The 19,082-nt window shown below is 39.2% G+C and overlaps 1 protein-coding gene and 1 pseudogene across 1 annotated transcript; both read left to right on the top strand.

Annotated features, from left to right (window-relative positions):
• The first annotated feature begins 483 nt into the window (after positions 1-483).
• LOC118982852 (olfactory receptor 10A3-like) lies at positions 484-1,488 on the top strand (annotated as a pseudogene).
• Positions 1,489-1,602: 114 nt separating this feature from the next.
• On the top strand, positions 1,603-2,567 carry LOC118982851 (olfactory receptor 10A3-like; the record flags this gene model as incomplete). The annotated part of the gene is made up of 1 exon (XM_037040012.1): positions 1,603-2,567. A coding segment is annotated over one exon (918 nt), but the record flags the coding sequence as incomplete, so codon positions are not given.
• Positions 2,568-19,082: the final 16,515 nt, after the last annotated feature.

The following is a 19,082-nucleotide window of genomic DNA, read 5'->3' as shown; positions in this document are numbered from 1 at the left end:
TAACAAATATAAAACAACTTTGCTGTAACTTTGAACTGTTAAGTTGTTATCAAAATTTTGTGGGTATCTTTTTTCATTTGTCAATTTTTTAAAAATTTAATTTTTTGTAATCTTAAATTTTATATTATTTTAAATCAGGAAAATGAATGGCACTGAGAGTAATGTCATGAAGATGGAATCTAAATTATGTATTTGTTTTAAGGCTATGTTTAATGTTCAAACTACATAATGTAAAAGTTGCAATAGAATTTTGACATATTTTGTACTTTACAGACAAGATTTCTGAACCAGAATTCTTTATACTTCCTCCTTTCTATTTGAAAGGAGAGAAGGGAGAGAGAAGGGAGAGAGAAGGGATTCATTAATCTGAGTAACTGGCTATTCTCCATAATTGCCACAGTGAGTTCCTGTCCCGGGAGTTCTGTTTTGGGATCATCTGTCAAGTACACCTGGGGTAAGGGAAGATACTGACTCAGCTATTGGATGGTGACTGCGTAATGCATGTATTATGTCCATGAAAGCAAAACATGCTCTACTACTGACATGAAAAGACAAAATCAAAGTTCCGTGGTTGAATTCATCCTTTTGGGTTTTTCAAACTTTCCCAAACTCCAAGAGCAGCTCTTTGGGATTTTCTTGGTTGTTTACTTGGTGACTCTGATAGGAAATGCCATGATTATAGTCATCATCTCACTGGAACAGAGCCTCCATGTTCCCCTGTATCTATTCCTCCTGAACTTGTCTGTGCTGGATGTGAGTTTCAGTGCAGTCATTATGCCTGAAATGCTGGTGGTTCTCTCCACTGACAAATCATCGATTTCATTTGTGAGCTGTTTTGCACAAATGTATTTTATTCTTTTTTTTGGTGGCACGGAATGCTTTCTCCTGGGGACAATGGCTTATGATAGATTTGCTGCCATCTGTCATCCTCTGAGCTATCCAATGATTATGAACAAAAGTGTTTTCATGAAATTAGTAATGTTCTCATGGGTCTCAGGAATCATAGTAGCTATGGTGCCAACATCATGGATGTTTAGTTTTCCATTTTGTGGCATCAACAAAATTAGTCATATCTCTTGTGAAACCCCAGCAGTGCTAGAGCTTGCATGTGCAGACACATTTTGGTTTGAAATCTATTCATTCATTGGCACCATTTTGATTGTCATGGTTCCTTTCTCATTGATACTCTTGTCTTACTTTCGAATCCTCTTTGCCATCCTGAAGATGCCATCAAACACTGGGAGGCAGAAGGCTTTTTCCACCTGTGCCTCCCATCTCACATCTGTTACCCTCTTCTATGGCACAGCCAGTATGAACTATTTACAACCCAAATCTGGCTACTCCCCAGAAACCAAGAAAGTGATGTCATTGGCTTACTCACTTCTTACACCTCTGCTGAATCCACTGATCTACAGCTTGCGAAACAGTGAGATGAAAAGAGCTTTGATGAAGTTATGGCGAAGAAAAGTAGACTTACACACTCTCTGACTGTGCTCGGAAGCCACGAAATATTTATTTGGTCACTGTCTGACTGAACTCTTAAATTTAATACATGGTGGAAAAGTTTGCATTTCTTGGTATGAGTATGCTTAANGTTCTGTGGTTGAATTCATCCTTTTGGGCTTTTCAAACTTTCCCAAACTCCAAGAGCAGCTCTTTGGGATTTTCTTGGTTGTTTACTTGCTGAGTCTGATAGGAAATGCTATGATTATAGTCATCATCTCACTGGAACAGAGCCTCCATGTTCCCCTGTATCTATTCCTCCTGAACTTGTCTGTGCTGGATGTGAGTTTCAGTGCAGTCATTATGCCTGAAATGCTGGTGGTTCTCTCCACTGAGAAATCATCGATTTCATTTGTGAGCTGTTTTGCACAAATGTATTTTATTCTTTTTTTTGGTAGCACAGAATGCTTTCTCCTGGGGACAATGGCTTATGATAGATTTGCTGCAATCTGTCATCCTCTGAGCTACCCAATGATTATGAACAAAAGTTGTTTCATGAAATTAGTAATGTTCTCATGGGTCTCAGGAATCATAGTAGCTACGGTGCCAACATCATGGATGTTTAGTTTTCCATTTTGTGGCACCAACAAAATTAGTCATATCTCTTGTGAAACCCCAGCAGTGCTAGAGCTTGCATGTGCAGACACGTTTTGGTTTGAAATCTATGCATTCATTGGCACCATTTTGATTATTATGGTTCCTTTCTCATTGATACTCTTGTCTTACTTTCGAATCCTCTTTGCCATCCTGAAGATGCCATCAAACACTGGGAGGCAGAAGGCTTTTTCCACCTGTGCCTCCCATCTCACGTCTGTTACCCTCTTCTATGGCACAGGCAGTATGAACTATTTACAACCCAAATCTGGCTACTCCCCAGAAACCAAGAAAGTGATGTCATTGGCTTACTCACTTCTTACGCCTCTGCTGAATCCACTGATCTACAGCTTGCGAAACAGTGAGATGAAAAGAGCTTTGATGAAGTTATGGCGAAGAAAAGTAGACTTACACACTCTCTGACTGTGCTGGGAAGCCATGAAATATTTATTTGGTCACTGTCTGACTGAACTCTTAAATTTAATACATGGTGGAAAAGTTTGCATTTCTTGGCATGAGTATGCTTAATGTTTTGAATTCTCCAAATCTGCTAATATAGTAGGGTTATCTATATACATTTTTTCATAGATGCATTATATTCCTTTATGTTGGGTATAACACAGTTTTCTTCAAAATACTGTTTATTGGATGCCATAGAGGTATTTGTTAGACTTTTGTACTTTCAGAGTATGCTATCTTCTGTTATATATTCATAAATACTGGTGCTTTAATTTCTGTAGAGAAGGTTTTCAAACCCAAGTTTGATGGGTTAGAGCAATTGTGAATTTGCAGCAAACTTTCATAAATATTACCTAATTACTCTTTAAAATTTCATCAATAGACTACTGAAACTTGGGTAATAGCCAAATGCTGTATATTACTGTTTACAGTTAAACATCAAAGTAGCACCAGCAAGAAAGTTTGGTTAAATCTTGTTCCTTGACATCTTGAAATTTCTGTCTCGCAACTGTTAAAAGAACCAATAAAAATAAGGCTTATTTAAAACAAACAAGCAAACAGAAAAGAAGCTAAATACTGAGTTTCCTTTTAACCATTCTTTAGTTCATTTGTTCATTCATTAAACGTAGAAATCAAATTTTTTAGTACCTCATTTTATTTATTTTCCAGCTTTCATGAGATATAACTGACAATTCAAATTGATATATTTAGAGTACAATGTGATGATTTGATATATATACATTGTAAAATAATTACCACAGTCAAGTTAATTATCCCATCTTCACCTTACATATTTACCTTTTTTGTGCATTTGTTGATAACACTTGAGATCTATGAGCAAATCTCAAGTAAACAATACATTATTATTAGCTACAGTCACCATACGTAAGATTAGATGCCCCAAGCTTAAGACATCTTGTAACTGAACATTTGTGCCCTTTGACCAGCACCTCCCCACCTTCCCTGCCACCCCCACCAGCCCCTGGGAGCCACCATTCTACTGTCTGCTTGTATGTTAGACTTGAAATTTTTATTTTCATATATTTATTTTAAATTCCACATATAAGTGTTAACATACAGTATTTGTCTTTCTCTGACTTATTTCATTTATCATAATGCCCACCAGGTTTATTTATATTGTCATAAATGGCAGTATTTTTTCTTTTTTATGATAGAAAATACTGTATTATGTTGTATATATACCACATTGTTGAATCCATACCTCCATTAACAGACGTGTAGATTTTTATATCTTGACAATTGTGAATAATGCTGCCATGAACATGGGAGTGCAGACACCTCCTCAAAATCCCTTCTTTATTTTCCTTGGATATATACTCAGAAGTGGGATAGCTGGAGCATATGGAACTTCTATTTTTAACTTTTCAGGGAACCTCCTTTCTGTTTTCCAAAGTGGCTGTAGCAATTTGTATTTCCACTAACAGTGCACAGGAGTTGTATTTTTTCCACATTCTTGCTAACAGTTATCTCTTGTCTTCTTGATGATAAATGTTTTAATAGGTATGACATAGTACGTTATTATGGTATTGATTTGTATTTCCCTGATGATTAGGGATGTTGAGCACAATTTCGTGTACCTGTTGGCCATTTGTATGTCTTCTCTGGAAAAGTGTCCATTCAGTTCCTTTGCCCAATGTTTAGTAAGGTTGTTTTATTTTTCTATTATTGTGTTGTATGCGTTCTTCATATATTTCTGATATTAATTCATGGACAAATATATGATTGGCAAATATTTTCTTCCATTCTGTAGGTTGCCTTTTCATTTGGTTAATTTTGTTTTTGCTGTGTAGCAGGTCTTTAATTTGTTGTAGTCCCACATGTTGATTTTTGCTGTTTTGTTTATGCTTTTGATCTCATGTCCAAAAAAAATCATTGCTGCAACTAATGTCAGGAGACTTCTCTCTCTCTGTTTTCTTCTAGGAGTTTTATGTTATGAGGTCTTAGGTTTAAGTCATTACTCCAGTTTAATTTTCATGAGTGATGTAAGAGAGGGGCCCAAATTTTATTTTTATGTAAGTGGTTATGGACTCTGCTCAACACCATTTATTGCAGAGATTATCCTTTTCCCACTGAGTCTTCTTGGCTCTCTTGTCAACTATTATATAACCATATATGTGAAGTTTTATTTCTGTGCTCTCAATTTTTATGGCAGTACCATACTCTTTTAGTTACTATACCTTTGTAATATAGTTTGAAATTACACTGTATGATGTCTCCAGCTTTGTGTTTCTTTCTTAGCATTGTTTTGGTTATTTGGATCTTCTGTAGTTCCATGTTAATTTTAGTATTTTTCCTACTTTTGTGAAAAATGCCACTGGGATTCTGACAGGGATTACATTGAATATATAGATGGCTTAGGGTAGTATCAACGTTTTACCAATATCAAATTTCCAGTCTATGAGCAGGAAATATTTTTCCATTTATTAGTGTCTTCTTCAGTACTTTTCATCAGAGTCTTTTAGTTTTCATTATAAAGATCTTTCACTTTCTGAGTTAAATTTACTATTTTTAATGATATCATGAACAAATTTGCAAATTTTATTTTTGTATATTTTGTTGTTAGTGTATAGAAATGCATCTAATTTCTGAATGTATTTTACATAGTGCAACTTCACTGAATTTGTGGATTAGGTCTCACAGTTTTTTGTTTGAGTCTTTAGGATTTTCTATGTATAAGATCATCTTGTCTGCCAACATAGACAATCTTACTTCTTCTTTTCAAATGAGGATGGCTTGTGTTTCCTTGTCTTGCTTAATTGCTGTGACTAGGATATCCCTAATTTTGTTGAATAGGAGGGGTGAGAGTGCACTCTTGACTTGTTCCTGATTTTAGGGGAAAAGCTTCAACCTTTCACCTTTAGTATAATGTTAGTTGTGAGCTTGTCCCACAGGGCTTTGATTATGGTGAAGTACGTTCCTTCTATACCCACTTGGTTGAGATCTTTCATCATCAAAGGATGCTGAATTTTGTCAAATTTTATTCTCTAAATGCTGAGATGATATAATTTTTAACTTCCATTTTATTAATGTAGTGTATCATGTTTTTTAAGTAACTTTTATTGATTATGCTATTACAGTTTTTCAAAATTTCCCCCCTTTGCTCCCCTCTGCCCAGTAATCCTCCTCCTTCCAGCAATCCTTCCACTTAGTTCATGTACAGGGTTATACATAGAAGTTCTCTGGCTTCTCTGATTCTTGTATCAACCAAGGAATGCATAAGTGGAATAACAAATCAAAGTTTCTCTCTCTACCTCTCTAAAAGTCAATTAAAAAACGCAATGCACGTACATTGTTGAAGTTTTACTACTTTAGCATTTTAAGTAGATTTGCTGCTGAAGTATCATTTCCCCTGAGTATTCTTATTATGAGTTGGAAGCTGGGTCAATACAAAACTTCCCTATTTTTGTTGGAGAGCCCACAACGTTTTAAAAAACTATTACTATTTTTGAATTCATAATTCTAATGGCTGATCAGAGTCATTATTTTTAAGAAGAATACAAGTGTGGACTAATCTGACAAGTAATCGCACAGCAGAATTTGGTTTTGTGCCTTCACACATATGTGACAACATGTCCTAATGACACTACCTTTGATGACAGTTCTCTTTAGGATGGTGAAAATACTGTAATTGTATTGTGAGATTTAGTGTTTAGCAGACAGAGGCCAGACTCACTATTATTCATTTATTTCTGCAATAAAAATTTATTGGATATGACCCTAACATTCACACCATAATAGCCACACATTTTGATTGGGGATTTATTTCCCCCCTACACTCAGCTAAATGCTTGCTGCTCATGATTTCTACCTGCCCACCACTGTGGTTGGCTCAAGTGTGAAATATGATGCAGTCAGAGCCAATGAAATACAAGGGCCAATTCTACCCTGTCCCAGAAATTCTAGAAAAAGAGAGTCATGTTCTTCTCTGATGAACTCAGTTGAGAAGGCATCTAAAAACCCTAATGCTGATGGAGCCACTTTTAAAACCACCAGGATAAAACATGCAGAATGGAGCGAGCACACCATGAATTAGAGTCGATAATTCTAAATAAACAGAGAAACTGAATACACAATGGCCAGAACATATAGGACAACAGAGCTCTGACCAACACCCTCTATAGCAATCAGCCCTGAACAGTCAGAACTTGGTCAATGACTGTCAGTTTCCCTAATTTTTGATCAGTGACTGCCATTTCCCTATTTATTAGCACTCCTACTCCAACTCAGACAAACCAGAGAAAGCTGAGTATGATCCCCAGACTAATCCCATAAGATGCTCACTTCTAGTTAGCCACCTCTAGCTTTCTCATGCCATCAGCCTCCAAACAAAACATACTTGTAACTTTCCTTTTTCCTCACTCTTCAGCCTGCCTTTGAACTAGACCCAAGTGAGGGTGACTGACTCTCTTTCCATAGCCATTCTGAATAAAGACTTTCTCTTTTCATTTGGATACTATTAGTTTCTTTTCCCAAAATCAAGCCCTGGTTTGAACCCTTGCATCATGATGCACTTGGAACTACTATCAACCTGAAATCCTTCTTTTATGTGATTTTATATTATTTTTGTGTAAGTCAATGGGGGTGCATTCTCTGCCACTTGCAACTAAAAGGATCCTAACTGCTACAATTGATATGTCTTTTGTTTGTTGTGAATTTAAAATACTGTCTGTCCTAAGCAGGGTAGTTTTTCTTATCATTCACCTTTTCCTCCCTGAGAATATACAGAGATCTAGGTTTTGATCTCTACTCACTGATTTTTGCCTAGAATGTGCGTTCTTTCAATGGGAAATTTCAATTCTTTTTCTACTAGAGAAAAGTTTATTTAGGCCTGACTGGTGTGGATCAGTTAGTTGGGTATCATCCAGCAAAGTAAAAGGTGGCCCCTTAGATTCCTGGCTGGGGCACATGCCTGGGTTGTGGGCTGTCTCAGGTTAGGGGTGTGTGAGAGGCAACAGGATCGATGTTTCTCTTCCTCTCCCTCCCTTCCCCCCTCTCTAAAAATCATAAACAAAATCTTTTAAAAGGTTTATTCAAACCTGTTTGTCATTATCATTTCTCCAACAATTATTTTGACATCATGAAATGCCTATAATCCTTAAGTGAATTTAAAATAATATAAAATAATTATTTTAATAATCTAAAATAACCAGCTTCATTGCTGGTTCACTATGTTACCATCACCCCTTCTTTGGGAGAGCCCCAACACATACTGGAGTGGGTTTTTCTACCAATATGCTCTCTACCTCACCTTTGTTGTCCCTCGTAGGAGACTGATCCAGAAGTAGACACCTGTAGCAATCNCCTACCATGTTTGCTGATTTGTGTACATGGATTCATGCTTGGTTTCCAGAAGTATATCCTACTTGATCATTGATCATAGTATTTTTAGAGTACAATATTTAAATTTAAAAATTTTTTTTATTAATTTGGGTGGCAGATGAGAGAGAGAGAATTGTAGATTTGTTGTTACATCTAGGCCTCCATTCATTGGTTGACTCTTGTATGTACCCTGACTGGGGATCAAACCGATAACCTTGGAGTATTGGGATGATGCTCCATACAACTGAACTACCCAGACAGGGGTGAGTACAATGTTTAATGTGCTGCTGATTTTAATGTTATGTTAAGAATTTTGGCATCTGTATTCATTAAGGATCTGTGTGATAATAGAAAAATATATATTGGTTTCTGCCTCTGACACAGGACTCCTATACCCCTTGATTTTCCCTGGGTGATAGGAGTATTTTTTGTTCTAATGAGGCAACTCTGGGTGGACTCCCAGATTGCTCCTGAGTGGCAGGCTGGTCACTAGAAAGACCAAGCCGTGATAAGAAACTTGGAATTTTTAGCATCCCCTTCTACCCTGCCCATTCTTTTGAGAAAGGAAAAGGGCTGAAACTGGAGTTAAGGATGGATTACACCCAGGTGATGAAGCCTCCATAAAATTCTAAAGAGTATGGGGTTTGAACAGCATCCAGGTTGGTGAACACAGCCAAGTACCAAGGACAGAAACTCCTGCACTTGGGAAGCCCCAGACTTCACCCTATATATTTCTTCGTCGGTGTCCTTTATTGTACCTTTTAAATAAACTGATAAACATATTCATTAACCTTTGAGAGCAGTCATGGGAACTTGTGATTTGTAGCCAAGCTGGACAGAGGTTGTGCATAGCATAGTGACCTACTTCTTGCAACTGGCATCTGAAATGGCGTGGGAGACGTCTTGCTGGACTTTGTCTTTAACCTGTGGGATCTAAAGCTACCTCCAAGTGTTATAGATAGTGTAAGAACTGAATTCAATCATAGGACACCCAGCTTGGTTTGTGGAGAATTGTTTAATGTGGGGGAAAGTCCCACACATTTGCTGACCAGACATGTTGTGTATGTGTTAGTAGTTTGAGGGTAAGAAACAGTAACACTTAGAAAACTGAGATTTTTCACTAATACAGGTTTCCCTCACTATTTAAAAGAAAAGCTTTCCTTTTAAATAAAAAGCTTTCCTTAGCCTTTTGTATGCTAACATGGTGAAGACACAACTACCATTAATTTATATGGAAAAAGTTTGAACATTTCCAGGCCCCAAATGCAATGGAAGCAGAATATCTTTATGCCATTTCCCACGATTGAAACTTTTAATTACATCCAGTTTTACCCAACATATAACATCCTTAAGAGCTGTGTTAGCCTTTACTGGTAACTCAGGACACATCCTGCTAATGGATGCACAAAATAAATTGAGATAAAGCACAGAGGCTCACAGACATGGTTCAAAGCCAACAGGCTTGATGGTGGGATATTTCCGAGGCAGGGGCTTGGCGGTGCCACTCTCGCTGCTTGGGGAGCAGGCTGCCTCTTTGCAGGCTCACTACAACCCAAACACCAATCATTATTTTTGCTTTTGCCTTTTTGTGTCTGTGTAAAAGCAACAATCCTCTTTGGATGTTTTTGGTTAGCAGAAACAGGTACAGGTACCCCTGCTTTTCAAGGTACATAGCTTGGGTAAATAGAGGCCAAGGAGACAGGCCTGGAATGAATCCTTCCTTCAGCTGTCAAAAGGAACCAAACTCACTGACAAGTTGATTTTGGACTTCTAATCTGTAGAACTGTAAGATGACAAATGTCTGTTGTTTAACTTACCCAGGTGTGGTAAGTTAAACATTTTGTTACGGTACAAACAAACTCTTTGTTATGAGACTTTGTTATGGTAGCCCTAGAAAACTAATACATGGATATTTTGGGGGGATATTTAACTCTACTTTTCATTGAGAGGCAATATTTGTTCACTAAAGAAAATTTGTAGAAGCTCCATGACTTGAAATTAACCAAACAATATTTTGGTATTTATAGGTATATGTTTAAGCAGTACAGTAATTATACAATCCAGATGGTGATTTCCAGAATGATTCTTTGAAGAAAATTTCCTCCATACAATTACAGAATTATTATTATAACGATGGTTAAAAATCAGTAGTTCAATAATTTGCCTTGAGCTACATATAATTTCCATCATGAACATTAAAACACTCCAGGTTGCAGGTTCATCTCTGGTTGAGGCAATGAATTTATTAATTTATTGATCATTGTATCAACCAATGAATGCATACATAAGTGGAATAACAAAGCAATGTGTCTCTCATTCCCTCTCTAAAAGTCAATAAAAAACCCCACTTCACTTACATTACTGAAGTTTCACTACTTTAGAATTTTAAGTGGATTTGGTGCTGAAGTATTATTCCCCCTGAGAATTCTTACTATGAGTTAGAAGCTGGGTCAGTATAAAAGTTCCCTAGTTTTTTTGGAGAGTCTACAAGTTTTTAAAAAACTATTACTATTGAATTCATAATTGTAATGGCTGATCAGAGTTATTATTTTTAAGAAGAATACAAGTGTGGACTAATTTCAGAAGTAACTGCACAGCAGAATTTGGTTTTATTGTCTTCACACATACGGGACAACATGTCCTAATGACACTACTTTTGATGACAGTTCTCTTTAGGAGCGTGAAAATACTGTAATTGTATTGTGAGATTTGGTGTTTAGCAGACTGAGGCCAGACTCACTATTATTCATTGATTTTTTCAATAAATATTTACTGGATATGACCCTAACATTCAAACCATAATAGCCACACATTTTGATTGGGGATTTATTTCCCCCCTACACTCAGCTAAATGCTTGCTGCTCATGATTTCTACTTGCCCACCACAGTGGTTGGCTCAAGTGTGAAATATGATGCAGTCAGAGCCAATGAAATACAAGGGCCAATTCCACCCAGTCCCAGAAATTCTAGAAAAAGAGAGTCATGTTCTTCTCTGATGAACTCAGTTGAGAAGGGATCTAAACCCTGATGCTGATGGAGCCATTTTTAAAACCACCAGGATGAAACATGCAGAATGGAGCAACTACACCATGAATTAGAATTGATAATTATAAATAAACAGAGAAACTGAATACACAATGGCCAGAATATACAGGACAACAGAGCTCTGACCTACACCCTCTATAGCAATCAACCCAGAACATTCAGAACTTGGTCAATGACTGCCAGTTTCCCTAATTTTTGATCAGTGACTGCCATTTTCCTATTTATTATCACTTGTACTCCAACTCAGACAAACCAGAGAAAGCTGAGTATGATCCCCAGACCAATCCCATAAGATGCCCATTTCTAATTATCTACCTCCAGCTTTCTCATGCCATCAGCCTCCAAACAGAACATACTTGTAATCCTTCCTTTTTCCCACTCTTCGCCCTGCCTTTGAATTAGACCCAAGTGAGGGTGACTGACTCTACATACCCATTCTGAATAAAGATTTTGTGTTCTCATAGTATTACTTTCTTTTCCCAAAATCAAGCCCTGGTTTGAACACTTGCATGATGATGCATTTGGAACTACTATCAACCTGAAGTCTTTCTTTATGTGATTTTTTTATCTTTTTTTGTAAGGCAATGTGGGTGTAATATCTGCAACTTGCAACTAAAGGATCCTAACTGTTTTTTGTTTGTTGTGAATTTAAAATAGTGTGTCTGTCCTAAGCAGGGTACTTTTGCTTATTATTCACCTTTTCCTCCCTGCGAATATACAGGGATCTAGGTTTTGATCTCTACTCACTGATTTTTGCCTAGGATGTGAGTTCTTTCAATTGGAAATTTCAATTCTTTTTCTACTAGAGAAAAGTTTATTCAGGCCTGACTGGTATGGATCAGTTGGTTGGGTATCATCCAGCAAAGTGAAAGGTGGCCCTTTAGATTCCTGGCTGGGGCACATGCCTGGGTTGTGGGCTGTCTCAGGTTAGGGGTGTGTGAGAGGCAACAGGATCGATGTTTCTCTTTCTGTCTTTCTCCCTTCCTTCCCCCCTCTCTAAAAATCATAAACAAAATCTTTAAAGAGTTTATTCAAACCTGTTTGTCATTATTGTTTCTGCCCCAATTATTTTGACATCATGAAATGCCTATAATCCTTAAGTGAATTTAAAATAATATAAAATAATTATTTTAATTATCTAAAATAACCAGCTTCATTGCTGGTTCACTGTGTTACTATCACCCCTTCTTTGGAAGAGCCCCAACACATACTGGAGTGGGTTTTGCTACCAATATGCTCTCTAACTCACCTCCATTGTCCCTCGTAGCTGACTGATCCAGAAGTAGACACCTGTAGCAATCAGAGTCCTGGCAGTGTCCTGGAAGGCACATCCACAAACTCTTACCACTCAATTCCTTCTCTAAATTTCCCTGCTTTTTGTTCAGCATCAACTCAGTGGACTTAAGATCAAACAGGGTGTGCTTGTCCCTAGCAGGGAAGCTATCTAATGAGATCAGGGTAATCCATCCTACCCTCACTTTTCCAGGGGCTATGCTCTCATTATCTATTATTGCACTTTCATATGTTTTTGAGATTAAGAGCCTCCAGATTAGCAGGGGAGTGGGACAGAAAGAGGAGGAGAAAGGTATGGAGAATAAGTAGCATAAATGGTAGGTAGAAAATCACAGGGGGAGGTTAAGAATAGTATAGGAAATATAGAAGCCAAAGAATGTATATGTAGGAGCCATGGACTTGAACTAAAGGTGGAAAAAGCTGGTGAGAGTGGGTGTGCAGGGTGGAGGGAAATAAAGAAGAGAAAATGGGACAACAGTAGTAACATAGTCAATAATATATATATATTTAAAGCGCCATCAGAAGAGATCAGAATTAAGTGAAGCTGTTACACAAGAGACCAGGGGTGGAAGGCAGGGAAGCAGCAAATAATATGCTATTACTGAATAGACCCACTCTTGTGCTCTGGGGTTCTTTCTGGCCTGCCACAGGGCAAAATGTCTCTCAATGCCAGAGATTTGTGACAAGAAGAGGATTATTTATTTAAAAACGTATACACACATAGAGCAATGACTCAATGTTTTCATTAAAAATACTAAAGTTGTTTAGAATACCCACAAATGCACCGTCTGTCTTTCTCCCCTTTGCCCAGTCTGGGGTACCATATCTCAGGAAAAGAAGTAGAAGTCCATGGTTCAGGCAGCCTCTTGGGTCTGGCACCATCCACTGTGTCCCGACCATGTTCTCTGGTTTTTCAAAAACAATTTGGAACCTTCTCAGGGCCCACCAGCAAGAATCCTTTCACCCCTTTTCTTCCAGGCAAAGTCTTTCCTGTTTCCTAAGCCACATGGTGAAAAGGGCACACCCTAAAGCTGCAAGGTCCCAACTTTCACTAAAGCCACATGCTCCCAAAAAGCCCCACATGGCTGTGATGCCTGGGTTTAAATACCAGCACCAGTTTTCCTCTGCAACCCCATTTCTGACTCCTCCCACAATCAGTTACACCTGCCAGCATTCCCATACCCTTCTAGCTTTACTGGGCTGCCATGGTACGTCTTGGCAAGCATGGCCCCTTGGCAAGGAGTCAATCATCTCCAAGCTCTCATGCAGGCACTCTAACTAGGGGGTGTTGCCTCCCAGTTGCATCATGGGTTGAAGTCACTCCCACCCTGCTTGCTCAAAGCTTGCCCACAGCTATTTAGCATATCTATGAAACCAGTTAAAGGTTATAGATATGTTAAATGACTCTTCTAAAGATTATATGCAAAACCGTTGGTATTCAAAACAACTCTCAATAGTTCTGCTCTATCTGTCTCATCCTCCAGGTCATACTTGTGGGGGTGAGGACATCCTATATGTACATATAAGTCTTTTTTCCTAATATTCCTGGATACCCTGAGTTCTGGACCCCATTATAAATCCCCATTTCCCTCTGCCCCCTTGGCTGCATCCTATTACAAAGCCATTACTTAAGACATTTCTTCACTGGGCTGTAAATTTACATTTATTTCCCAATTGAAAGTGCCCACCCCCTGCTTCACCAAAAACTTGTGTAATATGGACAATAGCAAAGCAGAGCCCAGATGAGATAATGCAGAAACAGAAAAATGCCTTCAAGTTAAATAGCATGAACACTCCAAGAAGGATGGCCTTCAATGTCTTCTCAACTTGAGTGAACTTCAGACAGCTGTATTTCCTGGCTATAGGCTCCTGTCCTGACCTCACATTTTGTAGAGCACTTCAGAAAACTGGTAAATGCAAATTCTTTCTTAGCTGCTGCCTTGGAAGCTGCCTCCTGCTATGGAAATATGAGGCAGTTTCCTTTTCCTTTGGGGGAGATTGGCAAGGAAATAGGTGGCTCAAGATTTCTCTCATCTGGACTTCCACCAAGATGGAGGCATAGGTGGAAACACTGTGCCTTCTCCCACAACCAAGTTTGACTACAACAAAGGTTTAGTAAACAAAGACACAGCCAAAGAATAGAAAACTGAAGTATATGGAAGTCCAACAATAACGAACCCTTCAACCGGGACCGGTAAGAGGGGCGGAGCCAGCAGCAGAGCAAGGTCGAGCAGGAAAGATCCCCCGACCCAGGCACAAAGGCAGCCCGGACCCAGTAGGGGTGCAGGGCAGACTGACTGCGGTCCCACATTCACGCACAGTGAGACGAACCCCGCAGGCCCCAGCGGGCGAACCCAGTGGTGGAGGGCTGACGGCGGTGGCACATTCGAGTGCAATGGGATGAAACACGTGGGCCCCGGTGACAGTGACAGCTGCAGCGACAGCGGCAGGAGGCAGCAGACTGGACCGCCATTGCTCCTCTTTGACCCCACCCCCACGTACACCGTCACAACCCAGCGACTGAGTTGCCCTGCTCTGCTGAACACCTAGGGCTCCGATCCTGATATATAACACTCTAAAAGATGGCTCAAGAAGAACTCAAAGCCCCGGAGCCCATAACTCTAAGCAACCAAGAAATAGCCAGCCCCTCAGATGCACAGTTCAAAACACTGGTCATCAGGATGCTCACAGAACTGGTTGATTATAGTCACGAATTAGAGGAACATATGAAGGCTAAACTAATTGAAATGAAGGGAAATGCACAGGAAACCAATAGTGATGGAAAGGAAACTGGGACTCAAATCAATGGAATGGACCAGAAGGAAGAATGAAACATCCAACCAGAAAAGAATGAAGAAATGAGAATTCAAAAAAGTGAGGAGAGGCTTAGGAACCTCCAGGACATCTTTAAACTTTCCAACATCTGAATTATAGGGGTACCAGAAGGGGGAAAGAAACAGCCACAAGTGGAAAACATATTTAAACAATTAACAAAGGAGAACTTCCCCAGTCTGGCAAAGGAAATAGACTTCCAGGAAATCCAGGAAGCTCAGAGAGTCCCAAAGAAGTTGGACCCAAGAAGGAACACACCAAGGCACATCATAATTACATTACTCATGATGAAAATGAAGGAGAGAATCCTAGAAGCAGCAAGAGATAAGGGGACAGTCACCTACAAAGGAGTGCCCATCAGACTGTCAGTGGATTTCTCAAAAGAGACCTTACAGGCAAGAAGGGGCTGGAGAGAAGTATTCCAAGTCATGAAATCCAAAGACCTACAGCCAAGATTGCTCTATCCAGCAAAGCTTTCATTTAGAATGGAAGGACAGATAAAGTGCTTCTCATATAAGATCAAGTTCAGGAGTTCATCATCACCAAGCCCTTATTATATGAAATGCTAAAGGGACTTTTATAAGAAAAAGAAGATGAAAAATATGAACAGTGAAAGGACAGCAAACTCACAATTATTAACAACCACACCTCAAACAAAAGCAAACCAAGATGATAACTAGATCAAGAGCGGAACCATAGAAATGAAGAACACAAGGAGGGTTAGCAACAGGGGAGTGGGAGGAGGAGAAGGGGGGAGAAAGTACACAAAATAGCATAGACAGTAGGTAAAAAATAGATAGGGGGGAGGGCAAGAATAATAGGGGAAATATAGAATCTAAAGAATTTGAGACACGTGGTTATAAACTAAGGGGGGGGGAGAATGGTGGGGGAGGGAGTGTGCAGGTGGAGGGGAATGAAGGGGGGAAGAGAACAACTTTAATGGTATAATCAATAAGATACATTAAAAAATAAAAAAAATTTGAAAAAAGATTTCTCTCATTCCAGCTCTCAAAATCTTGCCAGCGCTCTGTTTCAGCAGGGTTTGCATTCACTCTCTCTCCCCACGACTGCAATAGTCTTTTTAAAAAACAAATTTATTTATTTATTTAATTTTAATTGTTATTCAAGTACAGTTTTCTGTCTTTTACTCCCATCCCAGCCCACCTCTCCCCCCTCCCCGCAATAGTCTTGAGTAGTCTCTTGACCCATTTAACCTCATCTGGTGCAGTTCTTACTTTGACAGCTCTTTTAACGTGAATTTCATACAGAGTACTGAAAGAACCCCAACTACTAAACACCTGTGCACTTTACTGTGTTTGTGAACATGGCTTTACTATTTCATTGTCTTTTTAGCATTCCAGAATATTCCTGACTGGGCCTTCAGGCAAATAGCTTGCTTGTACATTTCAGTAACTTCCGTGAAGATCCACTAAGTCTTTGAGAAGAGGCACCAAGAGGGAGTTGGGATCCAAGACCCTTCTAACCCTCCCTCCCTACACTGAGACACCCCAGAGTGAGAGAACATTCTGGAAGGTGCCAGGCACTCAAGGCCTGATCCCACAACCCGGTACAGTGTCAGTTCTATAGCATTCTGTCCAACAAGCAGAGACAAAGGTTTGGACAAAGGGTTTTACAAACACCTCCCTGGATTTGATCTTTGCCCACTTCTTTCTTTTAAAATTGTGCTGGGAAAGACTGAAATAGAAAAAGTTTTATTTCTGAATCTAGAGAGACCTGGCTCCTTTAGATTTTCTCTAAATTCTGCTGAAAAACTTAATAGTTTGGTCCCTTGTTCATTTTTTGGTACTGGTATTTTGTTATATGCTGCTAAAAGAAACCAGTTAATACTTCTAATTTCTGCCTGGAATCCTCCTCAGTCTGATTTGCTTCGTTATTGGTATGTTTCTATTGTCTCCATCGTTCCATATGATGACTTTCATGTGTAACCAGTACATCACATTGGTGCCATTTTATCCAGCATCCAGTAACAGTTTCCTGTCTGCCAGCCCTACATCAACAATCTCCTCCAAGCCCTTCCAGCTTTCATCAGCACTATCCTCTAGACACTTCCTGATTCTGTCCTTTTCTCATGCTAGGATCAATGTCAACTTTCAGTGTTCTGTTATGGTGTATTGATGGTGTTATATTTGAAGCAAGAACTGAAGTTTGGGTGTTCCTTATTTGTACAGAATCCGTAGAATGCCAGTGTGTATGTGTGTGTATGTGTGTTGGCTGTGTGTGGTGGAGGAAGAATGACCAGTTTGAGAAAGGGAAAGCAAGCCATTTAATCATTATTCAACAATATTTGTTGAGTGACTTCTATGTACCCAGATACTATGTTAGGTGCTGGGAACACAGAGATAAGTATGATAGCCTAATGGAAGATATAACTATTAAACACATAAACACATATGAAAAACACTATTATAATTGTATTTACTGTTGTAAAGAGATAGAACAAGATACCTTGGGTTTATAACAAAAGACCATATTTAGCCTGGAGTGGATTGAGCAGACGAAAATGCACTGGGAAGAATAGGGAAGGCCTCACCAGATATTAAAGGCTGATAAGTGTTAGCTAGTCTCACCCATGGAGGGTGAAACCATTGAGAAGGAATGAAATGTCTGAAGGCATGAATGCAAAGGAGTTTGATGTCATTCTAGGAAAGGGAGAGGGAGGTGTGAACTAGAGAAGTATGCAAAAGCCAGACTGTACCGAGTCTTTTAGGTACAGTAAGAACTCTGAACTTTTACCTACTAGGCAAAGTTAGTTAGTGAGGTGTAAAGCAAAGCAGTGATGTGGACATAGTTGTACTTTTAAAATATCCTTCCAAGAGCTTCTACCCTTTGCAACAGCATGGATGGAACTGGAAAGCATTATGGTGAGTGAGATAAGCCAGGTGTGGAAAGACAAATACCATATGATTTGTCGTAAATCAGAAATTTACCTATTCACAAATCACAGATTTATCCTGTTTCACATTTAACAGGAACCTAAACAACAAAACAAACAAGCAAGCAAAATACAACTAAAGACACTGAAATAGAGAACAGGTGGACAGTGACCAGAGAGGAGAGGTAAGGGAATTCCAGGGGGAAAGGGGAAGGATTTACAGGAACTAGAATAAATGACACATGGACAAAAACTAAGGGGGGGTGAAAATGGGCAGGAGGTGGGGAGCACTGGGGGCATGGGCTCGAATGGGAGTAAAAAACAGAAAACTGTACTCGAACAACAATTAAATAAATAAATTTAAAAAATGAACAAATAACATGTCCTGACTGCTGAGTAGATCTGTGATGGGTGAGGTTCAAGAGTAGGAAAAGGCAAGGAAGAGACAATTGCTATAGGGCAGGTGAGAGTGATGTGCCTTGGGCTAGGATGGTGGCAGTGGAAGTGGAGCAGCAAGAATGATTCTACCCACATTTAATACATCAATTGATAGGACTTGTTAATGACTTGCATGTGGGAGAGGGTAGAAGAGAGAGAGGTGTTAAGTATAAACCCATATTTCTGGTAGGAGTAGAGAATGGTTGGGGTTCCATATTCTGAGACATGGAACCCTGGAAGAGAAGATTTTGGCGGAGGGTGAAATCCAGTTTGGGGTGAGTAAAGTTGGAGATGTCTGTGTGGGATCAAAGTCAAGTAGATAGCTGGGATAAATTGATCAGGCTTAGAAGGAAGGTCTCAATTAGGGGAAGAGGGCAATTACTAGAGAGAGATTCAGTATACAGATAAGGCCTTCTTAAGATGCAGAGACTGCAGAAGGTTTGAAGTTCCAGGAGAAGAATCTCAAAGAGAAGGAGAGATCCTCAATTAGTGTGAATGAGTTCACTTGTGCTGATGAGTTCTATCTGAAGAAGAGATAGACGATAATTGATGATGAGCTACCTGAATAACAGAGATGGAAGAGAGAGCTGTGGAGTTATGGGGATTCCGGGGAGCAAGGAACTCATATTAGGCGGCTATGGGATAGGGTACCTGGAACAGAGGAAGTGGATTCCTCTTTCAGGCA

This window comes from Sturnira hondurensis, unplaced genomic scaffold (assembly GCF_014824575.4).
Source record: "Sturnira hondurensis isolate 20B ecotype Veracruz unplaced genomic scaffold, ASM1482457v3 Scaffold0002463, whole genome shotgun sequence".
In the NCBI taxonomy this organism is placed as follows: domain Eukaryota; kingdom Metazoa; phylum Chordata; class Mammalia; order Chiroptera; family Phyllostomidae; genus Sturnira; species Sturnira hondurensis.
The sequence above is the reverse complement of the archived record's forward strand: the minus strand, read 5'-3'. Positions and strand labels throughout refer to the sequence as shown.